The following is a 27,220-nucleotide window of genomic DNA, read 5'->3' on the forward strand; positions in this document are numbered from 1 at the left end:
ATTTTGACTTTTTTCTGAAAATATTATGACTTGAAATATTTGTAATTTTTCCGCGTAGATTCATGATATTTAATTCTCAAAACATCATCACTTTTTTCATGAAAAATTACAACTTTATTTTCTCCACTTTATCTTGAAATGTTATGATTTCTTTTTTGAGGGCCACATGTTTTTACAAAAAAAATATTCTCATTGTATTACAAATTATTTTGTCAAAATATTCCAACTGTATTGAAATAATTTTTACTTTTTCATAAAATTAACACTTTTTCCTTTAAATGCTTGAAAATTTCACAACCTTTTTGTTGCATTATTGCAACTTTTCCCCCATAGATTAAAACTTAAGACTTTTTTATTTAAATATTATCACTTTATTCTTGAAATATTGTTGTCTTATTGTAGTAAAATTACATTTTTCTCTTGTAAATTAAGATGTGTACTGACTTTGTTTTTCTTTCCTTCTAATCAGCATTAAAAGGGTTCATATTCAGCTTTTAGTACTTTTCTGTTATTTATATCTTGTTATGGTGTCGGATGTTAAACGTGGTCAAAGTTCCAAAACTGGAGGTGAACGTATGTAGAAATGCTGCCTGCAAGTCAAAACTCAGGGCTTCAACTTGCTCTGAACGCTTTGTTTGCAATGTTTTTTTCTACCTTCCTGATGAGCTGACGTTGGCTCATTGCTCATGCTCATAAACGGCCGCCTGTTATGTAGCCTTGGTTGCTAAGGTGGTTGCTAAGGTGTTTCCATGTGTCTCATATTTCAGATGTGATTCAGCTCCAACATGTACGGATGGATTTGAGAAGTTGACATTTGGAGTAAAGAAGGAGAAAAAGAGGTGAAATCCTGCTTCTATAGTTTATTTACATAGTCTCCGGAGGACGCTTCCTGAAGCTGACCAACCAGAACAGAGTGGGCTCATCAGGAGGCGGGGCCTTAAAGAGACAGGAGCTAAAACGGCCTGTTTCAGACAGAGGCTGAACTGAGGGGCTGCATAAAGGAAGCAGAGTTGGGGTTTCTGGCACAACTTTGCCTACTTCCAAGGTGCACAGAGGAGGGAAAAAGATTGAAAGAGGTCAAAACTCCTGCATCACTTGTAGTATATAGAACAATTTTATTGTTAGACCAAAACATTTCAGCGTTGTGGCCTTCATCGGGCTCACAGATGACCCTGATGACACTCAGAAAAATTCAAAAGCTGCGATAATTCTTTTCAAGAAGCAATTTAATTTTCAGTTGTGTTCCACAAGCACAGATTCAGTATAGGATGGTTACTTTTAATGTAATTATTCAAGGAGAAAATCTGTGCATTTTGAGCTTGTGTGGAGCTAATACAGATGACTACACATTTTTTGATGAAATATTTAATAAGTTGCAGGATATAAATGGGGGAAATTATTACGATGGGCGACTTTAACATTACTCTAAAAGGAAGTCCTCCAATTAACTCTCACCCGCATGCCCTCATGAAGATTTATAATCTTATGAATGTTTTAGATTTAGTTGATATTTGGAGATTTAAAAGTCAAAATTTGATAAGATACACTTGGAGAAGGCAAACCCAGGCGAGTAGAATTGATTCTTTTTCATCTCTTTTTCTCTTACATCCAAAGTAATTGGTGTATCAATAGAACATAAATTACAGTCTGACTATAACTCTGTTGGATTAAATCTTTCAGTATTTGAAAATGTATGTGGACCAGGATATTGGTTTATTTAATCCTCTCCAAGATGAGGAATTTGTTGGCTAGACTAAGATTCATTAATGATTTTTTGGCCACAATACTGGTTCAGCAAATCCTTCATTAGTCTGGGAAGCATCCAAATGTAGTTTTAGAGGACATGCAATCACTTAGTCTTCTTAGAAAAAAAACAAAAACAAATGAAGTTGAAAGAACAAACTTCAACAGCAGAGGTTGAGCAGCTGATTCTAAATATTGATAATTCAGCTGATAGAGATTAGCTACACGATTTTAAAATTAAATGAAAAAAGAATTATATTATTGAGTGGAAAATCGACTGTTGAGATGTTATGATTATAAAAGGGCAGAGTGGAAAAGAACAGAGCAGAAAAGGGGAAAATGTTGGAAACTTTTCTGGAGCCTTCAACATAGAAATCATTATAAAGATATTTAAATGAGATAGAAAATTATTTTGTCAAGATATTTTCATTTCAGTCATCACCTCTGCTCAGCTCTCAAAACCTTTTTTCGTTAAGTAATCTGCAGAATGAGCCATGTGAGGGTTTGATTACAGAGATAGAACTTTTTTCTGCTGTAATGTCTTTTGGAGTTGGTGGAATACTCACTGAGGTCTATCAAAAGTTCTTTGATTTGGTTAAAGAACTACTGCGTTGTCGTTTTAACTTCTCTTATTATGCTGCTGAGTATTTGTCTGATTGTCAGAAAAAAGGTCTTATGTTCTTCTTACTCAAGCAGGAACCCAGGACCACTAACAATCCAATGTTATGATGCTACGATACTTGCTAAATGTTTGCTAATGCTAAATGTAAAACATTACTCATCAAGATCAATCAGGATTTCTGCAGGGTTGTTATTGATAATAATATCAGACAGTTGTTGGAGATTATTGAAAATTATGAGTTGAATAACAAAACTGGGTTAATTTTTTATTGCTGATTTGGAGAAAACCTTTGATAAGGTTTGTTTAGATTTTATTTTTAAAAGTTTATGCTTTTTAAAAATTTTGGTAAAGCCGTAATTAATTGGGTTAGATTATTATTTAATGACACTAGCTGTAGGATTATTAATAATGGTTGTATGTCTAGTTAAAGAAGGATGCCCTTTGTCACCATATTCATTTATAATTGCTAAGATAATTAGTTGCATTAAAATGAAGTCTAACGTGGACACAGAGGGGCTTGAAGTTGGGAATGTGCAAAAAAAAAAAAAGTCACTGTATGCAGATGACACTAGTTTCCAAAACCTTCTTGAACTCTTCTTGAACTTTTGGAAGTTTTTTCACAGTCTTCTGGTTTGAAACCCAATTATGAAAAATGTAAAATTCTTAGGATTGGGGGGCTGAAAGGTACAAATTATAAAATGTCATGTAAATTACTGATTATCTGGATCTCGATGGGCCACTTAATGTTTTAAGTATTGTGATTCCAGAGGACGTAGAAGACCTTTTGTACAGTGAATCACAATAATAAGTTGAGAAAGATAGATAAGAAGGGAAAAACATAAACACTCTTTGGGAAAATTTCCCTAGTTAATTTCTTGGCTGTACCGCAATTTATTAACTTTTTATGTCCCTCCCAACTGCACAGAAGAGTTTTGAGTTTATTTGGAGTAACAAACCAAAAAAATCTTAATAATTATGAACATGGTGGGTTAAAACTATTAAATTTAGAGGCTCTATGTTGCTCTTTGAAAGCCTCCTTTGTTCAAAAATTATACTTGAATGAAGACTGATATTCATGTAAGTTACCATCCATAGTTTCAAAACAGATGAAACCAGCTCATTTACACTTTGTGAATAAATGTATTCATGTTTTTAAAGGACGCAGGTCAGTGCTTCAGTCTCATCCTCAATTTGGTAGATTATTTCTTTGTTGTGACAATGCTTCTTGGCAATAAATCTTATGCTGTTGGAAAGCCTGTTTATTTCCCTTTTAAATGGCGTCACATTTGTAAGGAACATTCATTTGTGAGATGAGCAGCAGAGCTGAGTATGTGGGTTACGCCCATGAAAAATTTGCCAAATCTTCTCTGCCAATGCCAAACAGTTTATTTTGCTGTTGCTATTGACTCTTGTTTTGAGCTTCTGGTACCTCCAGGCAGCACCTGTGAGCATGGGCCCTGCTACAGTGGTCAGTAGGTGTCTGTTCCAAGAATCAGCAAGCCATGTCTGACTGATCTGGATAGGGCCCGTGCGATAGGGCAACTTCAAGCTGGTGTTCCAAAAAACCAAGTTGCAGCATTATTTGGAGTGAGCCCTAGTACCATCTCCAAAGTGAAGGCCAAGTTCCGTATAACGGAGGATGTCAGAGACAGGCCGCAAAGTTGGTGTCCCAAGAAGACGACACCCCAAGAAGACCGTTTCCTCACCCTGTCAGCACTGAGGTATCGTAGGCTGTCTTCTACAGATTTGCAGTCAAGGTTTGCAGGACGATATGGCCGACGGCTTTCTGCCCAGACAATCTGGAACAGACTGCACGCAGCCAATCTCCAGTCTCATAGGGCTGCCAGGAGGCCTGCCATGACCGCCCTTCACCGTCAGGCCCGTTTGCGCTGGAACCTGAACATGTGGATGAACGTTATGTTCAGCGATGAGTCCAGATTCTGCCTACGGCAGTTGGATCATAGTGTCAGAGTGTCGAGAAGACCCGGAGAACGCTGTGCTGGTTGCTGCACCGATAGAGTAACATCTGTTGGTGGAGGCAGTGTGATGGTGTGGGGCGGCATCTCCCTCAATGGAAAAACGAGGCTTCTCATCACTGGAGGCAATTTCAATGCAGAGAGATATCAAGATGAGATTCTGCAACCAGTGGCCGTATCTCCCATATCTCCACAGTCTGGGACTGAACTCTATCCTCCAAGATGACAACACTCGCCCCCACAGAGCGGGGTTTATCAGACTATCTCCAGAATTTGGGAGTGGAGAGGATGGAACGGCCTGCCAGCAGTCCTGACCTCAACCCCATTGAACACTTGTGGGATCAGCTTGGGCGTGCTGTTTGTGCCAGAGTGACCAACACAACTACGTTGGCTGAATTGCGACAAATGCTGGTTGAAGAATGGGACGCCATCCCACAGCAGGTGGTTAAACTCTGAAATATTGACTGAAGGGAAACCAATACTTTGGAAGAATGTATTTGATCATGATGTTTGGTTTATAAATGACATTGTGTGTGAAGATGAGAAACTGCTGAGGTATAAGTTCATTGAAACATACAGAATGATCTGTTCCCCTCGTTCATTTAATCAATGGATCTCTGCTTTAGTAGGAGATTGAAAAAAAGATTAAACTTGGGACGACTATATGTATAAACTTAGCACAAAAAGTAAGGAAATAAATCTTATACCATTGGAAAGCCTGTTTATTTCCATTTTAAATGGTGCCACAATTTGTGTGATGAGCAGCAGAGCTGAGTATGTGGGTTGCGCTCATGAAAAATTTGCCAAATCTCCTCTGCCAATGCCAAACAGCTTATTCTGCCATTGACTCTTGTTTGGTGTTTGGTGGATTGGGTGATTGAAGTTTGAAGTAACACATAAGACATATTGGCAATTTAACAATTTATTAATTTAACAAACAGAGACCCTTACTCTGCATCTAATAATAATAGCAGTAACAGTGTTAAGGGGAAACTTCAGTATTTATTTAACCTGAACCCTATTTTCCCACCATTTTGTGTCTAAGTGACTAATGAAACTGGTCCAGTACTGAATGAGAGCGCTGCAGCAGAGAAACGGGCTGTAATTTCATCCTTTGGGGCAATAGCACCTGTTCATATACGTCTACTAAAAGTGTTTTTGCCACTGACAGGCTCAGATTATTATAAAAGTGTCTGAGAGATAAAATGTTTGTCTTTACCTTTCGCTTGATCTGGACTTTTTGCTATTGTGTCTCGCTATTCTGTCTCGCTCAAGGAGAAGTCTCATTCTGAAATCCCGTGAGAGTTGTTGCAGGAAGACAACGGTGGAAACGTGAGAGAGAGTTGGAGAGAGGAATGCCGGGAGGAGTCTGTTGTGTCGTAGAACAGAGAGCACAGCTTAGCCTTATCTAAAAGACGTTCAAAGTCATGGCTGAATATTTAGCTTTGATATTTAGCTGATTTTGACAACAACTCAATTCTTGCAAGATTTCAGAACGAGACTTCTCTTTGAGAGAGACACAATAACAGTGTTGTCCTGCTGAATGTCCCTGTCTGTGGTTGAAATGTCATCCGGCATATTCTCCTCCTGTGACATTCATCCTGTCTCAACTTTTTCTATTTGACAGAGTAATGAGAAGACATAAGAGTTTAAAACCTAAATAAAAGAGACATCTGCTCTTACAAAATGTCTGATAATAATTCTGACTGTTAAATGTTCACGGACGGAGCAGACATGGTGCATTATTGATGGACAGGATCTCTCATTTCCTTCAAGAGCGTTTCAAAGAGCTCCAGAGAATCCCTCCTCCTCATCAACGCCGATCTGTTCACAACACAGAAAGATCATTTCAATGTTGTTTAAGAGGTCATTTTTCCATCTCGAGCAAAAAAAAAAGATTTTAATAATGATTTTAGAATGTAAAGAAGGAGAGAGACGTGGAGTTTCCTCTGGGCGTCCAGCCAACCTGCAGGTCATCTCAACCATTAAAACTCCATTTTAAAATCTCAAGGCTGCGTTTAATAGCAGCCGGTCTCATATATCACTGCTGCCACACAGACACACACACACACACACGCATGCACACACACGTGCACGCACACAGTCACGTTTCAATCACTTCAGAGGACATTACATTGACTTAATTTCCTGGAGATTTATCCTAACCTTAATAAAACCCTAATGTTACCTTCATATAACCCTTACCCCCAACCTTAATATAACTTTAAACCAAGTTTTCACCCCAAAATTAATGATTTATGTTAAAGGGACTTTTGCTTTTTGGCCTCATAAGGGAGACGAGTCCCCATAACATGAGGAATACCTGCACACACACACACACACACACACACAGAGATCAGATACAGAAGATGCAGAACTTCCTTTTTAAAATGTATTAAAATTGTTTTCAATATGTTTTGACAACATATAGAAAGAAATAATATATACATGAACAATAAAGAATAAAATAAATAATAAATATAATATAATAAAATAAAATAAACACATGATCAGATTCCTGTTTTTTTTTTTACAATGAAAAATGTTTCCTGTCCATAGATTTTATTTTGTTATAATTATTATTAGATTTATTTTATTTTAGGAAACAAAAAGCTATAAAATAAAGTTATTATAGAAAATTAAACAAATAATTTTATGCATGATGATAAATGTGTGTTGTGTCTTGTTGTGTTTGTTTTTCATTTTTGAATAAAGTTATCAACAACACTTTGTCCTTCATTGAGCCACTGTGGTGAAATAAATCCGAGTTAACAGGGTGATAATCCATCCTGCTGACCTCTGACCTTTGACCTCTGACACGCTGAACAGAATCATTTAACGTGTGTATTTGTGTGTCGACGGCTCCTTCGCTGCTTCCCTGCAGTGATGCTTTTTTTTTTTTTAATCAAAGGCTCATCAGGGATCATTGTTTAAATATAAATAATCATATACATATATTCATAGATTATTTCATACAGTTTATATGAAACACAGAGTCACAATAAACACTTTTATGTGAAACATATCAAGTTGACATAAACCAGAATTATACGGTGGCTCACAGGGGCAAATACACTGCAATTTAAGAAAGACATGCAAATAGTAAATAGTAAATTAAGAAAACATCTTCATCAAGTTGCAGCACATTTGCCACTGTAGGATTCTACTTTAAGTTTTTGTATCAAATTGTTACAGAAAAAGGTACCAGAGCAAAAAACTCTCTCTTGAAAATAAAAAGGGAGTCAGAGGTCCAAGCAGCAAAGTGTTCTTTAATGCCGGCAAAAAAGGGGAGCAAGTAGCACTTTTACAAAGAACCAAATCGCTCCAAAGGTTTTTTCTTTGGGGTTCATTGTTTTTATGTCCTTGGGTCGGCTTAGGTCACACCTTATCATCCACCCTCCCTAATTTTTGACCAATTATTATGTTACTTTTATCTCCGTCACTCGTTGTTGGTCAAAACTCTTAAAAAACAGGTTTTGAGGTGTTCGAGGATATGTACTGGCATATTCAATTCTACCTGATTATATCCAATTTTTATATAAGTATTGGGAATCATTTTACACCCTTATTGCCAAGTTGTCTTCTGGCCTTTTTTATTTTTTTATAAGTTATTCTAGTCATTTTACACCCTTATTTCTTGATCTCCTCCAGAGAGTATGTTTGAAAGGTGAAGACTTTAGCAGACCCAAGCAAAGTGACATGTAATACAAACACACTCAAATTTCTCCAGTGTATGATTATGATTCTTCTACCGTGCCTCTATACGTACAGTGTGATTAAATATGGTTCATGAGATTATAACTACACCAATACAAATTGTATCACACTAGCCCTTATCGCTTATAAACTTAGAAAATCAATCTGCACAGCTTAATATTGTCTTTAAGCACACCAATGACTTTTAATGAAAATACACCACAAAGTCTTATATGAGCGTAAATGCAGTTTTATAAACCTTCTTAAGCTGAAGAGCTGACAACTGACAACACTCTTTGAAATGATTGTAGATTAAGGAGTGACTCTGTTGGGTAGTGCTTCATTTTACAGATCCCTTAACTTTATGCTAATTTCCTGGAAATGTTCTGAGTAATTTGCAGGTATTTCACGGGTAACTTTAAGGACCTTTTACATAAAAAGTGGTGCCATTTGGTGCAAATTAATTATTTAAAAAAAAACAAAAACACAGAGTGTTAAAATGGTTTAGCTGGTAGGTGCCCACTCATTATATTTGGGCTCATAGTTGTTAATTTGCTAATAAAAATAAATAAAATTATTAATAAATTAGACCCTTGAGAGTTCTTCAACTGACTGAAAATAGTTTTTTTAGTTTTCATTGTGTAGATTTGTGTGTCAAACTAAATATTAGCATATTAGATTCTTTATTAAAAGCTCTATTCTCTCTATTAGCAGGAGTTTAAGGGTGCTGTAAAATAAAGTGTTACTGAGATTGTTGATAGATTCTCACTTATTATTGTGTTTTTAAGAAACAACCTAGTATGCTAATAAATCATGCTATGCTAATAAATTTGACACACTACTGGACTTTGTGCACTCAGATATCTTTATGATTATATGGGAGAATTATGAGTTATTATTGTGCACAACTCCAACATAAAATTATTTGTCCAGTAACATAACTCATATTAGAGTAGATAAAATAACATGGAAATTATCCTCCTTGTTGGCCATACAAGACAGGTCAATTTGAATTATGAGTTATTAATCTTAATTATGATTCTGCAAGGGTTTAGGTCTTTTAAGGTTAAGTGACTGAGATGCAAGCACAAGAAAACACAAACAAGTGCACAGAGCACAGGTAAGTAATAGTCAATAGTAATAACTGGACCAGTAACGGAAGACACTAAGCTTTTAAGAGCCAATATTTTGAACATCAATAATGACACAGACTGCAATGGTTTGTATGTTTGTGGCCACTTGTTATTTAAAGCTGAAGGTCAACATGTAATACAACAGCTTTTTTTGGAAAGAACAATGTATGAAAAATAACAAACTAAAATAATAAAGCCGGCAAAATAAAACAGAAGATACCCTTTGTTCCCAAAGTTAGTCCTTATTGCATTGGGGCCCTTTTTCCGACCAAATGTCAGTGTATCACTGTCTATTTTAGTCCTACCGCACGGTCTGTGAGAAAGGAGAAACCAAGGAACCCTGCACGCATCTCAGGTTCAATACCAGTGGTTCGGTTCGGCTCGCCACCCAGTTCACACTGGGAATCTCTGGGTCTAGGGATCTGAAGCCTTGCAGGAGTCCAGCAGGAAGTACTGGCTGCGTCCCCTTTTTCTTTATGGTATCACCAAAAACCTGACCGCTGAGTCAAAGTATGAACGAGGTTTACAGCATTTCACCTCGGCAGACCCGCGAAATCATCTGGCCTCTCACGCTGCTTTACAATCTTAAATGCAACAGTATGGCGGTCAGCAGCTGTTTAACATCATCTAGAATTAATATTACTTCGTTCAGAAGATCATTTTTAGTTCTTACCAAACGGATGGCAAAAGATTTTATTTTCTCTATGTCCCATCAGCACTCGAGGTAGCCAGCATAGGTTGTTTTTTAAAACAGGAAGTTATAACAGGAAGCGGAACTGCAGCCGATCACCTGGGACTAGTGGGGTTCATTGATTTGTTATTTGGGGATCTTGTCATACTGAGCCCTTCACTGCTGCTTGGAAAATACAATGTTGGCTGTGTTTCTCCCTTTATGCACATAGTTTCATGATTTTAAACAACAACAACAGATGTAGTCATTTATATGAGTTATTTGAATGATATTTACTCCAAATGTTATTTTTATGCCAACACTTTTTAATAGTTCTTCGTATTATTATTTTCTTAATGTATATAATCACCCTAAATTAATTATTTGTTTGTTTCTAAATAAAATGAATTGTTTTCAAGGATTTTAACGACTTTCCAATGAATTATTAACTTCTCAATTAAGATGAATTATTTTAAAGGGATAATTCTAATATTACAGGGTGTCATTTTAGAGCCTGGGCTACAATACACATTTATTACTAATACTACAGCTACAAGTACTAAACACTACAACATTTTACAAACAAGACACAAGAGGGAAACTGGTACACAAAGCTATGGCTAGTGAATGAGTTGAATGCATGATGCAGAGTTGTGTATTTTTGTAGTTGGTATGAGAGACCTGATAAACAGATGAGATGACTGTTACCTCAGAAGCAGTGAGTCAAATCAACGGTACAACAGCTTAGTTCTGAATTGCTAATTGAAATTACAAATCATGGAGTCACCAGGGTTTAAGCAAGTTGATGAAGGTTTTGTAGGAATACTTACTTGCTCCCTCTGGTGGTTTCTTGTAGAGAATGGAGTCCGTTGTGCTGGGGGTGAGGAGCTGGAGTCTGGATCTTGTGATGATGAGTGAGTCGGCCGGTCCAGACTTGAAAAGTTTCCATTGGAAGAGAGCTCCTGGTTCATGCTCTCCTAGGCTTGACCCTCAACTCATGACTCTTCATTCTGAGGTTTCACCTCCTGTTGCTCTGAGTCACATCTTCAGACTAGCAAACTGCAAGCTTTCCACCAGCATGGCAGAAAGCAAGAAGAACCAGCAACCAGCATCAAGCAGCCCAAAAGCCTAAAAAGCCCAGAGTCTCAGATAAGACACTGTTTTAAAGTTTCAGTCTGCCTGCCCAGAAGGTGCATCCTGGCCAGTCCCAGAGGTTGCAGAGTTCTGGGGGACCAAAGTCAGTCCCCTCCTGTTCATGGACAGGCGGGTACAGTTCCTGAATCCAGTTACTCCATTAATCAAAGTATTTACAATTTAACAATTGCATAATTCCTAATTTTGCAATTTGGATAGTATCTTCAGTGTTCTGAGAGTGAAACAAGCAGAACGGTACTAAACATGATAGTGTTATCATGGATGATGGGATTATGTTAGTGTTACATTTCTTGGCTTAAAGGCAGTGGAATAAAAGTCTAACTAAAGCACATAACGACACACATATGATATACACACATATCAACACACTACAATTGTCCCAGATCTGAGAGAAGATCTAAGACTACATCTGTAAGTGGGTCCTCTGGGCAGGGGTCCATGCCATTTTAGGGTGTGTGCGTGTGTGTGTGCGTGTGTGTGTGTGTGTTTGTGTGTGAATGGAGCATGGCATATTGTGCAGCATGTCTTGTGCCTTATGCTAGATTGCCAAGTGATCAGTTCTTGGGTTGGTCACTCCAGTCCTGAAACCACAGCAGGATTCAAGTTGGTGGCAGCTCGTCTCTGTGTGTGACTGGCTCTTAGAGGTGAGTTATGATAACTAGTAGTGGGGGTCTTTTATCCAAATGGTATGGTGTGAACTGGTCTTCCCATCTTGCTGGCGTTTGGGTCAGTGGTCTGGTTTTGGTGACAATCTATCTGATCCTTTCTGTTTGCAGGAGGTTGTTTAGATGGTTTTGTCAGTGAGGAGTTTGGGACTTTCGCTTATATATTTTATTGGCCAGCATTCCTGGGGGTTGAAGAAAGAGCTGGTCTGTTATTTGAGGCTTGTGCTGTCTGCCTTAAAAACATGCAGGGACTTTACCCTACAACTACTACTACACACTGAAAAGTATGTTTTTTTTCTGTCATATAAAGAGTTGTAATTGCATAAAGTTGGTTTCGCTGGTAAGACTCTAATTCATTAATAATTTTCTCAATTAACAACTATGAACCCAAATATAATGACCAATTCAATCAATTAACTCTTTAAAAAATGGCTCCAAAGGGCATCACCCTATCTATGAAATGTCTCAAAAAATAACCATTAAATACCTGCAGATTACATGAGATTTCCAAGAAAATTCATATAAAATTATAATAAAATGTAAAATAAAGTATTGCCACATGTTTTGTACAAGTTTTTACTGTTTTTGGACATTTTTAAATTTGTACTTTTATCATTAATAATGATGTTCTTTGTTAAGTGATGTTTGATGTTAAATGATGTTTAAACTAAACTGAAACAAATAAATTCAAAACAATTGATCGGCCAGTTTCTCTTCTCTCCTCACATATTCAGTTCATGTCTTCTGTCTGGTGGGACATTTTCGCAATAATCCTAATATGATTCTTATACCATTTTCTTTTTATACTATACATTATTTGTGCGAGTCCCTGTTTCCCCAAATCTCTACAATAACGTTGAGAGTGAAAAGTTAGCATTACTCATAGAGCCATGGGACAATACGGAATATACTGGAATTTTCCTTTATGCTGCTTTTGGGAAACAAGGACTTGGAGCCAGTTTCACAAAAATACTTTAGACTGGTCTGTAGTTTTAGGCCAGTTTTGATTTTACTGTAAGGTTAGTCTGATGGAAGTTAGACAGTTTAAAAAACATAAAGATGTACTTTTTCGAAGCCTGTAGAAATATAAAAACAGCATCAACAGAATCAGAGGTTAATGGATGGATGGGTACACCTTTCACATCTATCACCCTTTCTGTGCATGATGACAGGAGGGCTTTCAAGCGTGAACACCAAGAAAACAGCAGGACCAGACGGTATCAGTGGGCAGGCCCTCAAACTATATTTCCCTCCAGGCTCACCACAAAGCTCAAGGATCTAGGATTAAACACCTCACTGTGCATATGGATCCTTGACTTCCTGACAGGCAGACCCCAGGTGGTGACAGTAGATGGACACACCTCCTCTACCCTCTTCGTCAACACCCAGAGCACAACCAGGGCTGTGTTTTGAGCCCCCTGTTGTACTTCCTGTACACACGTGACTCTGTAGCCACTTTCGACTCCAACACCATTGTAAAGCTTGCTGAAGACACAGCTGCGGTGGACCTGATCGCAGGCCCACCAGAAGGATGGAGAGGACCTGACCCGCCGGTGTCAGGACAACAACCTACTCCTGAATGTCATCAAGACTAAGGAGCTGATAGTGGACTTTGGGAAGAAGCAGGGAAGGATTTACGCCCCCTCTTAATATCAACAGGTCCTCAGTGGAGAGGATGGACAGCTCCAAGTACCTCGGTGTCCACATCACGAGGGCCTGACGTGGGTGCTGCATACTCACTCAGTGGTGAGGACGGCAAAGCAGAGACTGTTTTACCTCAGACGCTTGAGGAAATTCCGGGTATCCTCTCAAATATTGAGGAATTTCTACTCCTGCACCATCAAGAGTGTCCTGATGGGGCACCAAACAGGACTGCAAGGCCTGACTGGTTCGTTTGACTGAACATACAATAGGCGGCACTCTCTGGGAGAAACATTAAAGATCACAACCACCTGGATAACGGCCTTTTCTCCCTGCTGCGGTCAGGAAGAAAGTACCGGACTGAGAGGCTCAGGAAGAGCTTCTACACTCAGGCCACTAGGATCCTAAATGAGGGCACTGCCTAAGACTGCTCCACCCGCCACCCCCGGAAAATCCTGGGTCATGGTGCGCCAGGTCAAGATCAAGATAAAGATGGTTAGATAGGCCCGTCACCAAGGTCTGTCTCCTCCAAGATGCTGAATGAGGCAGTGGAAAGACTGTCCTCCTCCGGGGGGCCATGTGCTAGTATCCTCTGGCCTCCAAGGTAAACGGTACATCAAGTAAGAAACGAGAAGAAGAAGAGTCTTGTTTTTGTTCATCATCTCTCTGTTCATATAGATATGTTTATTTATTACCATTTATATTTTATTTAAACTCTTTTTAATGCACAAATTGAGAGAACTGATTGGATTACATTTCACTAATTGTTCCTCCTATGATTAAATGTGACAAATAAACTTGACTGATTGATTGATTGATTGATAGATATAGTATTTCTTTGCATCTGCTTCCATGTTTTCATATCTTTTCTAATCTTCTTTGATCCTCGTCGACTGTGGGATTAATACTCTTTACTGGAGTGTCTTTTTCTTTTGTATTGTTACATGCAGCTTAATTTTCCCAGTTAAACGTCTCTGTAACTGTTGAACTCGTCCAGAGGGCAAATATTTTCTGTTGGAGTAAAGCAGCCACTCAATCAGCCATGTTTTTTAGTACTTATCCAGATTTCATTACAAATTAGTTCTTCTCAGTGGTGGAAGAAGTACTCAGATCCTTTATTGTCTCTACTTGTTACTGGCTTGCAGTCCAGTGTGGCTAAGCAAGGACATTAATTACATGATAATTGTCTGCCCAATCATATATAGGAGAGAGATGTGTGGCTTTCTTGCCAAGCTGACTTCACAACACTTCCTATCATCTCCCCCATGGGAAAACAGTGCACTGCACTTTTCTTTGCTTTTTAGCTAGATTGAGAATTAAAATTAGCCTCATATGGTTTGAAAGCTACTGTGTTAAGCTAACTAGCAGACGGGGGTGCACCACCAACATCTGTATTAATCACAGAGTTGATAAGTAGCTCAAACCTGTAGCATAGCAAAGCTAATGCTAACTGTTTCATGTAAGTGAATTGACAATGCTAAAACACTTAGCTTCATAGTCCAGGAGCTATAGTTCAATAAAAACAGATATGTGTGGTCTAATCTAGTCTGCTAGTTAGTTCATTAAGCTTTCTAACCAAGTAGGGTCCATTTGATAGATTATACAAGAGAGGAGTGGAAGTATCGCATAAAATGGAAAGCACAAGTATCTAAAATACTTCTTGAGTAAATGTATTTAGTTCCTTTCCACTGCTGATTTTACTCTTCAGACTTGTGCAACAGATGAATGAAGACATCTGATCATAATCGGTCAAAGTCCATCTATTGAAAAAGAAAATGTGAGAAACCTCCTTATTTGAACCTAATAATAAACTCTGAGTGATATAAGAAATAATATGCTCCTCATATAACAACCCCCCCCCCCCCTTCTTTCATTCACCTGAAACCAGGCACACCTCCCTGCTGCTGCGGAGAGAGGGAGGAGGGGGGAGGAGGGGGGAGGAGAGGGGAGGAGGGGGGAGGGAAAAGGGCGGTGGAGAGGAGAGGAGGGGGGGAGGGGCGAGGCAGCAGCAGCAGCAGGTAGAGGGAGGAAGGAGGGAGGGGGAGTTGGCGCCTGCGCGCTGGCTCTCCATCCCCTCCGCATCGCCCCCCCTCTCCTTCCCTCCTCTCTCTTTTCTGCAGCATCAGTACCACACTCCCTCCTCCTCCCCCCTCCACTCTCTCTCTCTCTCTCTCTCTCTCTCTCTCTCTCTCTCTCTCTCTCTCTCGGTCGGTTTCCTGCCGGGCTGCTGCTGCTGCTTTGCGCGCTGCGGGGCCACACTGCGACCGCACCGAGGAGGAAGAGGAGGAAGCCGCGGACCGAAAGGGGGGGCAGCCTGAGCCAGAGCGGCAGAGAGGCACGATTTTTAAAAAAAAAAAAAAAAAAAAAACATAAAAACCCAGAGGAGGAGGGTTTGATCGCACCGTCACCGCACGGATAAAAAAATACCTCACAGAAGCAGCAGCAGCAGAAGGCGGAGACGCGTCACACCGCGCTGTTCCTCCCTCCATCTCTGTCTCCGCTTTTCAGGGGAACTGAAGAAGAGGTTAAAAACGAAGAGGAGGACAAATAGGAAAAAAAATCTGGTTTGGGATTCTCGGAGCGCAAAACGACGAGCGACGCGGCGTTGGACACCTCCCCCCCTCCCCTCCCGGACCAGGGCCGATTCTCCGTTTTATAGCAGCCAGATCGGCGCGGCGACACCATGAAGGACCGTACGGCGGAACTGCGAAGTGTAAGCTGAAATTTTCCTCTTTATTTCCATCCATGTTACCCTCCATGTTCCCACCTCTTCCTCTCCTCCTCTCCTCTAACCTCCTGCTGTAGCAGCCGCAGCCTCACGGCCTTGCCGCCTTTCCTGCGCTGCATCCGGATGCGAGCGGAGCGCAGAGAAGCGGGGCGGTGAACCTGTTAAAAGACACATTTGCGCTGCTGGTGTAGCGGCGGAGTCTGCAGCGGAGGTTTGGCTGCAGCTCTGAGCTCTTCATGCTGTGAATACAGAGTGATGTGAAAGTAGCTGCAGTCAGAGTTGTGTGAGCCTGAAATTGAGGCTTTTCTTAGACATTTGATTGATTTTTCACGAGTATGAGGGGATGTTTGGTTTGTGGTGCGGTGAGCACCGGCTGGAGGTCACGGTAACAGTCCGGACACATTTTTATTTTCTTTATTTTGCGCCTTTATGACGGATATTTGAGCGCGTCTCGGCAGGTTTAGACGCAGAGGCCCTGCTCAGGTTTTCCATCGCGTTTTTCTTTCCTCATGCAGCGCTGCATGCATGATGGGAAAGAGGGTTAGGCTTTAAAAAAATAATAAATGAAAACGCTGCCATCCATGCTAATTTGGCCGTGCATGCCCATGCATGCGTGCCTGGATGACCTGATGGAGAGGAGGAGGAGGAGGAGGAGGAGGAGGAGAGCTGACACTGAAATGAGCCGCGGACCTAAATGCAGTGATTTTTTTTTTTCCAAGGCCGCATCCTGCAGCCAGCGCGCGCCTCCTCCCTGATAGAGAGCCGCGTGAATGTGGGAGCATCAGTCCCGATCAGGCGGAGAGAGGATCGATACGCGGCTGGATGGATGAATCAGGATGCAGCTTTATCTGCTCCTTTTCCGCGTTTCCTGCCGCTCCTCCGCCTCCTGAGTGGGTGATAGTGGAGGGAGGAGGGGGAGTTGGGGGGGGGGGGGGGGGGCGGGGGTCCCTTCATTGTACCAAAGCCTCACCCATTTTATGACTGTGGCTCTGCACCGGGTGAGACTGGAGGTTTTTACGCGTGCGGTATGCGGAGCGATGCGGCGCTGCTTCTTTATGTCTTCGAGCGAACAGCTGATACTGGGCGGGTTGTGGTGGGATTTTTTGGGATGGGTGGAGGGGGGGGGAGGGGGGGAGGGGGGGATTTTTTGGTGGGGGAGGAGGGGAGGGTCACATCAGCTGCTCAAACTCTGCAGCAACCCCACGCGCCTCCGCCGCCGCCACCACCCGGGTTCAACCGGGTTCGCGTCAGGGAGAGACGAACTGAGAACATCTGATACAACCTGAAACACTGTGTCTATTAATACATCAATATATCAATATATCAATCAATAAACAAATCTATTAATCTAATATTCATATTTAATATATCATTTCTTGTTTTATTTTTATTTAATTGTTTTTTTTTTGCAGCTGTTTCCTCAGTGTGTGTGTGTGTGTGTGTGTGTGTGTGTGTGTGTGTGTGTGTGTGTCTGTCTGTCTGTGTGTGTTACAGATATATTTTGGGGGTTGGTCAGAAGCTGATCAATACCTGATCAATAATTCAGCAGTTGAATGGTGTGTGTGTGTGTGTGCAGCTAATTTGCATTAAAAAAGTGACAGGCTCAGCAGCGCCGGGAGTTTACCGCACTGCTGTCCATCCATCTTTCCTCCTTCTTCTCCTCCTTCTCCACCCCTCCGTCATCCCGCCATCCCTCCATCCTCCACTCCTTCCTCCCTCGCCATCCCTCCATCCCTCCATCCATCCCTCTCTTCTTATTTCCATCTTTACACCTTTTTTCCTTCCATCACTTCCTCCCCCCCTTTATCATCGCTTCATGTCTCCATCCCTCCTTCCATCACTCTTTATCCTTTTTTCCTGCATCTGTCCTCCATTCTTCATCCATCCATCCTTCCTTTCATCACTTTTTGTTTCCATCCCTCCTTTTTCATCTTATTTCAACTTTCCTCCCATCTTGTTTCCTTTCTCTTTTCTGCCATCCTCATCCGTCCATCATCCGTCCATCATCCCATCCTCAATGCCCTTCCTCCTTTCACCCCAAATATCTTCATCCTTCCATCATCCTCTTCTTCTTGTCATCCTCATCCCTCCATCATTCCTCACTTCCTCCCCTTTATCCTTTTTCTCCTTTTACCCATCCATCAATCCATCTTCACTGCCTTTTTTCTCTTCTATCTCCATCCTTTATTTCACTTTTCTTGTCTTTCTTCCTCTTCCCTCCATCCATATATCCCTCCATCATCACTGTTTCCTATTCTTCACTTCTATTTTTCCCCCATCTATGCATCCTTTCATCCTTCCATCTCCACTGCCTCATTTTTCTAATTCTATCTCTTATTTCAGCTGCCTGCCCTCTTTTTACATCCCTCCATCATCCTACCATCACCCCATCCTCCATCCTTTCCTCGCTTCATCCCTCCAATATCCTTCCCATCATCAGTGTTTCCCATGTTCTCTTATATTTCTTCTTCCCATCCCTCCATACTTCCATCATACATTCCTCCATCTTTATCTCTTCTTTCCTCCTCCTTCTTCCATCCATCCATCCATTCTTCCATCCATCCATCCATCCATCCATCCATCCATCCATCCATCCATCCATCATCCATCCATCCATCCATTCTTCCATCCATCCATCCATCCATCCATCCATCCATCATCCATCCATCATCCATCCATCATCCATCCATCTATCCATCCATCCATCCATCATCCATCCATCCATCCATTCTTCCATCCATCATCCATCCATCTATCCATCCATCCATCCATCATCCATCCATCCATCCATTCTTCCATCCATCCATCCATCCGTCCATCCGTCCATCCATCCATCCATCCATCATCTATCCATCCATCCATCCATCATCTATCCATCCATCATCTATCCATCCATCCATCCATCCATCATCTATCCATCCATCCATCCATCCATCTTCTATCCATCCATCCATCCATCCATCCATCCATCATCTATCCATCCATCCATCCATCCATCATCTATCCATCCATCCATCCATCCATCCATCCATCCATCCATCCATCCATTCTTCCATCCATCCATCCATCCATCCATCCATCCATCCATCATCTATCATCCATCCATCCATCCATCCATCCATCATCTATCCATCTATCCTTCCATCCATCATCTATCCATCCATCATCCATCATCTATCCATCCATCCATCCATCCATCCATCCATCCATCCATCCATCCATCATCCATCCATCCATCATCCATCCATCCATTTTCAAATTTTGAGTGGAAACATCTGAAATTTGAAAAAAAAAGTGTAAATATATTTAAAAAGAGTTTTCTGTCGTCTGAATAAAAGTAGTTGAACTGTTGCGAACAGACTGAGTGAATAAATGACGACGTGCGTGAATCATGTGACCTAAACGTCACTGAGGAGCTGAAGACATCAGATCTGTGTGGAGCGATGATGATGATGATGATGAGGAGGAGACTGTAACCTTCCTCACATCAATACATGAGACTAACAGAAACGTCATATTTCCATCATGTTTTCCATCGTTTGAGCTTTGACTCTTTTAATGACGTCATCTCGTTGTTTCTTCTTCTTCTTCTGCGACGGTTTATCGGCAGCGACTGGAGGATCAGTTTATCTGCTGATATTCACACAATTTTCTCGAAATTTGGTTAAAATTTGAGCAACATTTGGATGGAAACTTGACTACTTCCCTCCTTCCATCCATCCATCCTTTCACCACTTCTTTTCCTCCATATCTCCATCGTTCCACCATCGTTTCCTCGTCCACTTCCTTCTATTTCCCTCTTTTTCATCTTCTTATTTCCTCTATCCATCTACTCCGTCTTCTATCCCTTCGTTTCCTCCTTCTCCCCACCCTCCATCCATCCTCTCCCTCTCCTTTTCCCCCATCCTTTATTTCATCTCTTATTTCAGTTTCCTCTCCTCAATCCTTCTACTTCCCATCCTTCATCCTTTCATCCCACATTTTTCTATCCTTCCTCTCTCATCTCTTCCTCCTCTGCAGACATTTATTCTGTCTTTCCTCAGTGTGAAACAGAAACCAGAGCATGAAGAGCATCCTCTTCTCTCTTTTTTTTTTTTGTTTTTTATTTTCTGGTCATGAATGAATCCATCCTCCCGTCCACCATGTTGGATGGAGGAGTGAAATCCGGCCTGGAGAACGTCTCGCTCATGTAATCCTGCCGGTAACAGATGCTGCTGTATCATGCGGTGGCGGCGGCGGCAGCTCGGTAGTAATAATTATATTTTTATGTAATCGTCCACATCACAGTGACGCTGCCTCCTCCTCCTCCTCCTCCTCCTCCACCTCCTCCTCCTCCTCCTCCTCCTCCTCCTCATCGCTGCTGCTGCTGCTTCACCGCCGAGCAGCTCCGACTGCACACGAGTCTGATCGAACGCTGTGAGTGTGTGTGGAGTCGTATTATTAACACTACGGTGACACTGCAGGCTGCAAATAATACTCAGAAATGCTCCTTTAACATGATTATTACTGCAAAATCTCTATCTTTAGTCTTTAAATGCAACACGAGTGAGTTCAGGTCTGTCTGTAAATCTGATTTTCATAATTTTTTTGAAAAAATTGGATCAGAAAAAACATTTATTTTCTGATTCTTGTCACGAGTAACGGAGGCTCTGTGATTCTTTTTGGTTGAAAAGTTTACATAAATGTGGAAGAGCTGCAACGATGAATCCATTACCTGAAAATTATTCAGCACATTTTTTAAGCAAAAATGCCCCAAATTTTCTGGTTTTAGCTCCTCAAATGTGACAGTCTGCTGTAAACTGGATATTTGAAGGTTTTGGACCATTAATCCATCAACTAATTGAGAAAATAACGAAAATAATTGTTAGTTACAGCCTTAATAATCGATTATTTCACAACAATTTTTACACAAAAATGCCAAAAATTCTCTGTTAGCAGCTCACATGTGAATATTTACCAGTGCTGGTGATCTGCTGATGATGACATGTTGGATGTTTTGCATATTTTGTCTGTTCTTAGTAAACATTATTTTTTAAAAAGTTAGAGCTGCAACGATTAGTCGATGACAGAAAAAAATAATCTATTTTTCTAGCAATCATTTTGTTAATCGATTAATTGTTTCAGTTAGCTGGTTACAGCGTCTCATTTGTGAGGACTTACTGCTTTTTATGTGCCAGTTAACTGAGTGTTATTGTGTTTTGGACTGTTGTTAAATTCTAGGAAACTGTGGTGGATATTCTTCTCTGTTTTCTGACATTTTATTGACCGAATAATTAATCAATTAATTGAGGAAATAACCTTTAATTGCAGTCGTATATTTTTTATTTTGCCAATGGAGAGACAAAATAGAAAGAGAGGGAGAAGACTGCCGGGTGATAAACTGTGTGTGTGTGTGTGTGTGTGTGTGTGTGTGTGTGTGTGTGGCACCATATCCAATTCCAATCTTATTGATTATAACAGAAGGCTGTGAGGGAGGGCAAAGGGGTAAGCAGGGACATCATTCACTCTTGATGGATGATTTTTTTTAAAAAGCCATGTGTCACTGCAAGCTCGTCTATATTTGTGAGGACTTTCACTGACACTGATACCAACCTCAACCATCACAACCAAATACAAACACCAACCGTAACTTTAAAACCAAGTCTGAACCCTCAACCTGCCTGTTGACGGTCTGTCCCAAAGTGAGGACCAACAAAAAATGTCCTCACAATGTAAAAATGTCTAAAGTTCTAAAAGTTAAACTGGTCCTCACGAATAGATCTAGATAGAGGAGTAAGATCTATCAGGCTTCCGATACACACACAATACTAGTTCACTGTTGGTTTGGATCCTTTACAGTCTGATGTTTTGTTGACCTACGTGGACTTTGTCGCTCTAAAATAATGTCACCTGATTACCTCATTTTGGTACCGTCATATTTACTACGGTAGCTAGAAGACGCCGTCACCGCAATGCAAACAAATGCATAATAGAATAGAGTAGAATAGAATAGAATAGAATAGAATAGAATAGAATAGGGTGTGTGTGTTTGTGCCTGACAGCCGGTGTGGTTTGTTTTGTCCTCCTGGAAGCACCAGGTGGGTGTGTGTTTGGTTTAGTGTTTGTTTACCCAGAACACACACACACACACACACACACACACACACACACACACACACACACACACACATACTTCAGAGGACATCACACTGACTTACATTAATTTCCTGGAGACTTACCTCAGCCTCTTACCAGGCACCTCCATTTTTGTGCACGAGCTGAAAAACGTGACTCTTTCTATTTTACAACCAAAAAGTCAGAATGAGTGAAAATAATGCTACCAAGGCTAAAGTGTTGTTTATCAGGTTAAACAGAGTCTTCAATCTAAAATTAATGATTTACATTACGGGGACTTGAGTTTTGTCCCCAGAAGGGAAGCGAGTCCCCACAATGTGTGAACAGATTTATGTCCCCATAATATCAGGAATACCTGTACTCTCTCACACACACACACACACACCTGCTGCTGTCATCTCGTCCCACTCAGTAGTGACTTGCTCAAGGGCACCTTGACAGCAGCGGTCTGACACTTCCTGCTGTCTAACACTTTCAAATTAAAGTTACTCCAAGCTGGTGCAGTTTGACTTTTTAAAATTAAAGTTGCACTGAGCTTTTTCTTTCTTCTTTGTTGTTTTTTTTTTTTTGGTTGAAATATTTTGTTCTTCACACTAAAGCAGAAAGCAATATCTCAGTGTTTTAGCCAGTTTACCACCATTTCTATAAACTTTATATTACTGTTGAGCATTTAAACTAAACTATCTGAAACCTTGGAAAAAGATTAATTATTAGTAAGTTAATAATTTTTTTCCACCATGTTAGCTCGTTAGCTTCTGTTAGCATCCTGTGCTGAGTCCCTAACTTTGCAGTTGCCATGTTTACTATTTTCTTGTTAGCAAGACATGAGTCATCAAAAAAAAGGTAAAATGACAAATGTGAGTGTTCAAGGAATATAAGATTCTGAGCATTAGTGATGTCGTAAATATATTTCATATTAATGGATTTTGTCTCCACTGTTATTATTCTTTGTTCATGCTCTCAGTCTGCAATAACACTGTACTGTGATCAGTAGTACATAGTGCTGCTACATAGTGTATAGAATTAGAAAGCAGTATTTGGGACACAGCATGTGTTTTGTCATGTGTGACGGCTTTGAAAATACTTTATCTTGTCAGTTTTTTTTAGTGTGAACACACAAAAGCCTCAAAAACCTGCTGAGACTGAGTGTGCAGTCTGGATTTGGGACGCAGCTTGTGACTCTCACAGAAAGTTCAGGATGTTTTCTGACAGAAAATAAGATGAACGGAGTAAACCAGGGTCCCAAACCAAGTCTCCACCCACTCGCTGTTCAGTTCTCCTTCAGTGAATCACCTGCAGATCTTTGACTTTCCCCTCGTTGACGTTTGGACACATCAGGACTATATGAACAGTGTTATGACGTCAGACTATATTTGTAATGTTTAAACATCTTTACATTTAAATGACAGAATATAAAATTAACGTTTGGTGTTCACTTTGAAACTATGTTTCTGGCTACAGGCTGAATGCTAATGATAGCTAGCTCATCAGTCTGAAGGTCTGTAGTGTGTGTGTGTGCCTGTGGCCATCCTTCAGCCAAGACAAGGGCAAACCCTCCATTACTGCCGGCACACATGAGGTCACTTTCACATCCTGACGTTATTCTCTACTGATATATTCTCTCGTGTTCTGCATCTGCTTCAGCTTCATTAGGATGTTTTATATCCCTGTTTCCATTAAATCCACCGTGTGGTGTTTCTGCAGCTGCTGTTTAAACCTCAACATGTTTCTGGTTGATGGTTTTCAGTCTGGCTCACATGCTTTCACTCTGCCAGAAGTGAGATACAGTTGATTTAGATTCGATTGTGGTCAGATTAGATTAACCACTTCCTCGTCCTATTAGTCCACACACACAAACACACGTTTGTATTTCTGTTCTTGTGAGGACTCTCATGGTTAGAATACATGCCTGAGTCCCAAAGAAACCAAAAAAACAATTTTTACCTAAACCCTAAAACCCTGAAGTCTTCACCCTCAAACCAGTCTTTGAAGCAGTGAGGACCAGACAATATATAGACCTCCTTTTGCCCTCAGAACTGCCTTAATTCTTTGTGGCAAAGATTCAACAAGGTGCTGGAAACATTCCTCCGAGGTTTTGGTCCATATTGACATGATAACATCACGTAGTTTCCACAGATCAAGAAACCAGTTTGAGATGATTTGAGCTTTGTGACATGGTGCCTTATCCTGCTGGAAGCAGCCATTAGAAGATGGGTATAATGTGGTTATAAAGGGATGGACATGGTCAGCAACAATACTCTGGTAGGCTGTGGCGTTAAAATGATGCTCAATAGGTACTAACAGGCCCAAAGTTTGCCAAGAAAACATCCCCCACACCACTAAACCACCAGCAGCAGCAGCAGCCCTGAACCATTGATACAAGGCAGGACGGATCCAGGCTTTCATGTTGTTTACACCAAAGTCGGACCCGACAAACTGAATGTCGCAGCAGAAATCGAGACTCATCAAACCAGAAAAATGTTTTTCCAATCTTCTATTGTTCAATTTTAGTGACTCCATGTGAACTGTAGCTTCAGTTTGCTGTTCTTAGCTGACAGAAGTGGCGCCTGGTGTGGTCTTCTTCTGCTGTAGTCCATCTGCTTCAAGGTTCAACGCGTTGTGCGTTCAGAGATGCTCTTCTGCATAAGTTGGTTGTAATGAGTGGTTATTTGAGTTACTGTTGCCGTTCTCCTCTGACCTCGGCCATCAACAAGGCATTTTTGCTGGATATTTTCTCTTTTCTGGACCATTCTCTGTAAACTCTAGAGATGGTTGTGCGTTAAAATCCCAGTAGATCAGCAGTTTCTGAAATACTCAGACCAGCCTGTCTGGCACCAACAACCATGCCACATTCAAAATCACCTTTCTCCCCCATTCTGATGCTTGGTTTGAACTTCAGCAGATTGTCTTGACTATGTCTACAAGCCTAAATGCATTGAGTTGCTGCCAAGTTATTGGCTGATTAGATGTTTGCGTTGCAACACAGCTATAAGACATGAATAATGAATAATACCACGTTATAGTTACTAAAAATGTCCTCACGTCCCAACAGTCCACATTCTGAGAGCTTTCAAAATGTCCTACATTTTGAAAGATGTCTCCACTTTCAAGAAATATCTTCACTGTCCAAAAACTGTCCCCCAGTTCAAATTTTCCTCAAATTCCAAAACACAAACATGTCCTTACTTTCCCAAAATGTTCTCAGCTTTGAAAAATATCTTTAATTTCCAAAAATGTCTTTGCTTTACAAATATGATGTTGCTTTTCAAAAACGTTGTCACTTTCACCAAAATACCCTCACCTTTTACCAAAATGTCCCCAAATTAAAAAATGTGAAAAATGGTCTCACTTTCTCAAAATGTCCTAACCTTTCCAAATTTGTCCTTGCTTTTTGGAAATGTCCTCACAAATGTTGTCATGTTGTTTTCCAGAAATGTTCTCACGTAACAAAAATGTCCCCAAAACGCACAATGTCCCCGCTAACAACAGGTCCTCATAAAGACAGAAATATAAGAACACACACACACACCTCCTACGTAATATTGGACAATATCTGCTGACTGAAGACAATCCTGTGTGTGTGTGTGTGTGTGTGTGTTATATATGTGTGTGTGTGTGGGTGTGTTTTATGTGTGTGTGTGTGTTATATCTGTGTGTGTGGGCAGATTGGCCAGTAGGAGGCTGGTCATGTGATTTATAGCAGCATCTCCATTTAATGGCCCTGAAATCGTCACTCGCCTCGTGTGTGTGTGTGTGTGTGTGTATGTGTGTGTGTGTGTGTGTGTGTGTGTGTGTGTGTGTGTGTGTGTGTGTGTGTCCTCATGTATTATAGATATGCCCCTCCCCCCACCACAGCTCAGCGAGCACCCTCGTAAGAGCAGCAAACATCCTCCTCCTCCTCCTCCTCTTCTCATCCACTGAACCTCTGATGCTGATTTATTTCCTGTCATTCAACGCCAAGATATTAATTGATGAGCTCGACCAGTCAGATAACAGCTTGTCCCGTCTGACAGGTACTGGGAAAGCGAGGTGGGTTTTTCAGCGGGGTTAATCAGATTTGTCCTCGTCTCGGTTTCGGTGCGGCCGCAGAGTGACAGGTGCGGTGGTGATGTCATGCTGATGTCACAGGTCTGATGGGAAAACAAGCCCGCCGTCATCGTCTGAGTCACGTCCGTCATGTCGGGATGGAAAAGATTCACTTAATCATCTCATCTCCTTATTAAACAGCATTACATTTGTTTTAATGATCTTGAATGATGGACGGACATGTTTGTAGTCTTTTAAGACACCAGAATGTTTTTTGAGAAATACAAAATTTGCAGTTTTAATCAACACTTTTGATATTTAGCTAAACTGTTTTAATAGGTCAGAAAATGGTTATTAAAGAAGGTTTTGGTGTCCAGGCAGAAATAATTTTATTAGCTAAAACTGCAGTGGTAAAAGGTAAAGCATCAGTTTCCATTGTTACTTTCAGTTTAATTTATTATTTGTCACTTATCTAAAGAGATGGAAGACGTATTCACATCCTTTACTGCAGTAAAATGTGCCAATACAGCGACGTAAAAATACTCCATTACAAGTAAAAGTCCTTTATGCAGTTTTTCAAATTGCATACAGCCGAACTGGAAATGGCTAAATGACGTACGTAACAGTCAAATAACTACTGAAAATATTGAGCGTGAGTGTTGATTAAACCCTCAAAGCCCTGCATGAGTTGTTTTGTACTTCATAATTATAGAATCATGATCAGAGCTGTACAGCGAGTGGCGTGCTCTAAAAAGAGAAACGAAAACACAGCTTTTAATCAAGCTACTTCCCTTCAGCGGTTCAAAACCGGTTTTTTGTCTCATATAAGCTCAAATCTTCTGAGCAACTATATCCAAATAAACAATCTGATCGATCCACTTTATTTTAGGATGCACATTTTTTTTCAAAAGCTCTCTGTTATGTGTTTTATTTTGAAATGCAGCCTTCATTCATACTTGAAATGAGAAAAGATTTACTATTACAGCACTTAACATCTGTGTATAATAGAACATTTCATGTTGTCGGTGTTTATACTCATTCACACCTTGAT

At 40.5% G+C, this 27,220-nt stretch overlaps 1 protein-coding gene and 1 long non-coding RNA gene across 2 annotated transcripts in view; one reads left to right on the forward strand and one right to left on the reverse strand.

Annotated features, from left to right (window-relative positions):
* Window positions 1-9,257: 9,257 nt before the first annotated feature.
* Window positions 9,258-10,358, reverse strand: LOC122967290. Its single transcript, XR_006398578.1, has 2 exons — window positions 9,844-10,358; window positions 9,258-9,754 (listed from the first exon to the last, which is right to left on the reverse strand). It is a non-coding gene; the product is annotated as an uncharacterized LOC122967290 (long non-coding RNA).
* A 5,168-nt stretch (window positions 10,359-15,526) lies between these two features.
* Window positions 15,527-27,220, forward strand: part of stx1b (syntaxin 1B) — a 59,003-nt gene continuing 47,309 nt past the window's right edge. The window contains exon 1 of the mRNA XM_044331810.1: window positions 15,527-16,014. Coding sequence (XP_044187745.1) covers window positions 15,985-16,014 — 30 coding nt within the window. The 5' untranslated portion in view covers window positions 15,527-15,984. The remainder of the gene's footprint in view (window positions 16,015-27,220) is intronic.

This window comes from Thunnus albacares, chromosome 17, assembly GCF_914725855.1.
Source record: "Thunnus albacares chromosome 17, fThuAlb1.1, whole genome shotgun sequence".
Classification (NCBI taxonomy): Eukaryota; Metazoa; Chordata; class Actinopteri; order Scombriformes; family Scombridae; genus Thunnus; species Thunnus albacares.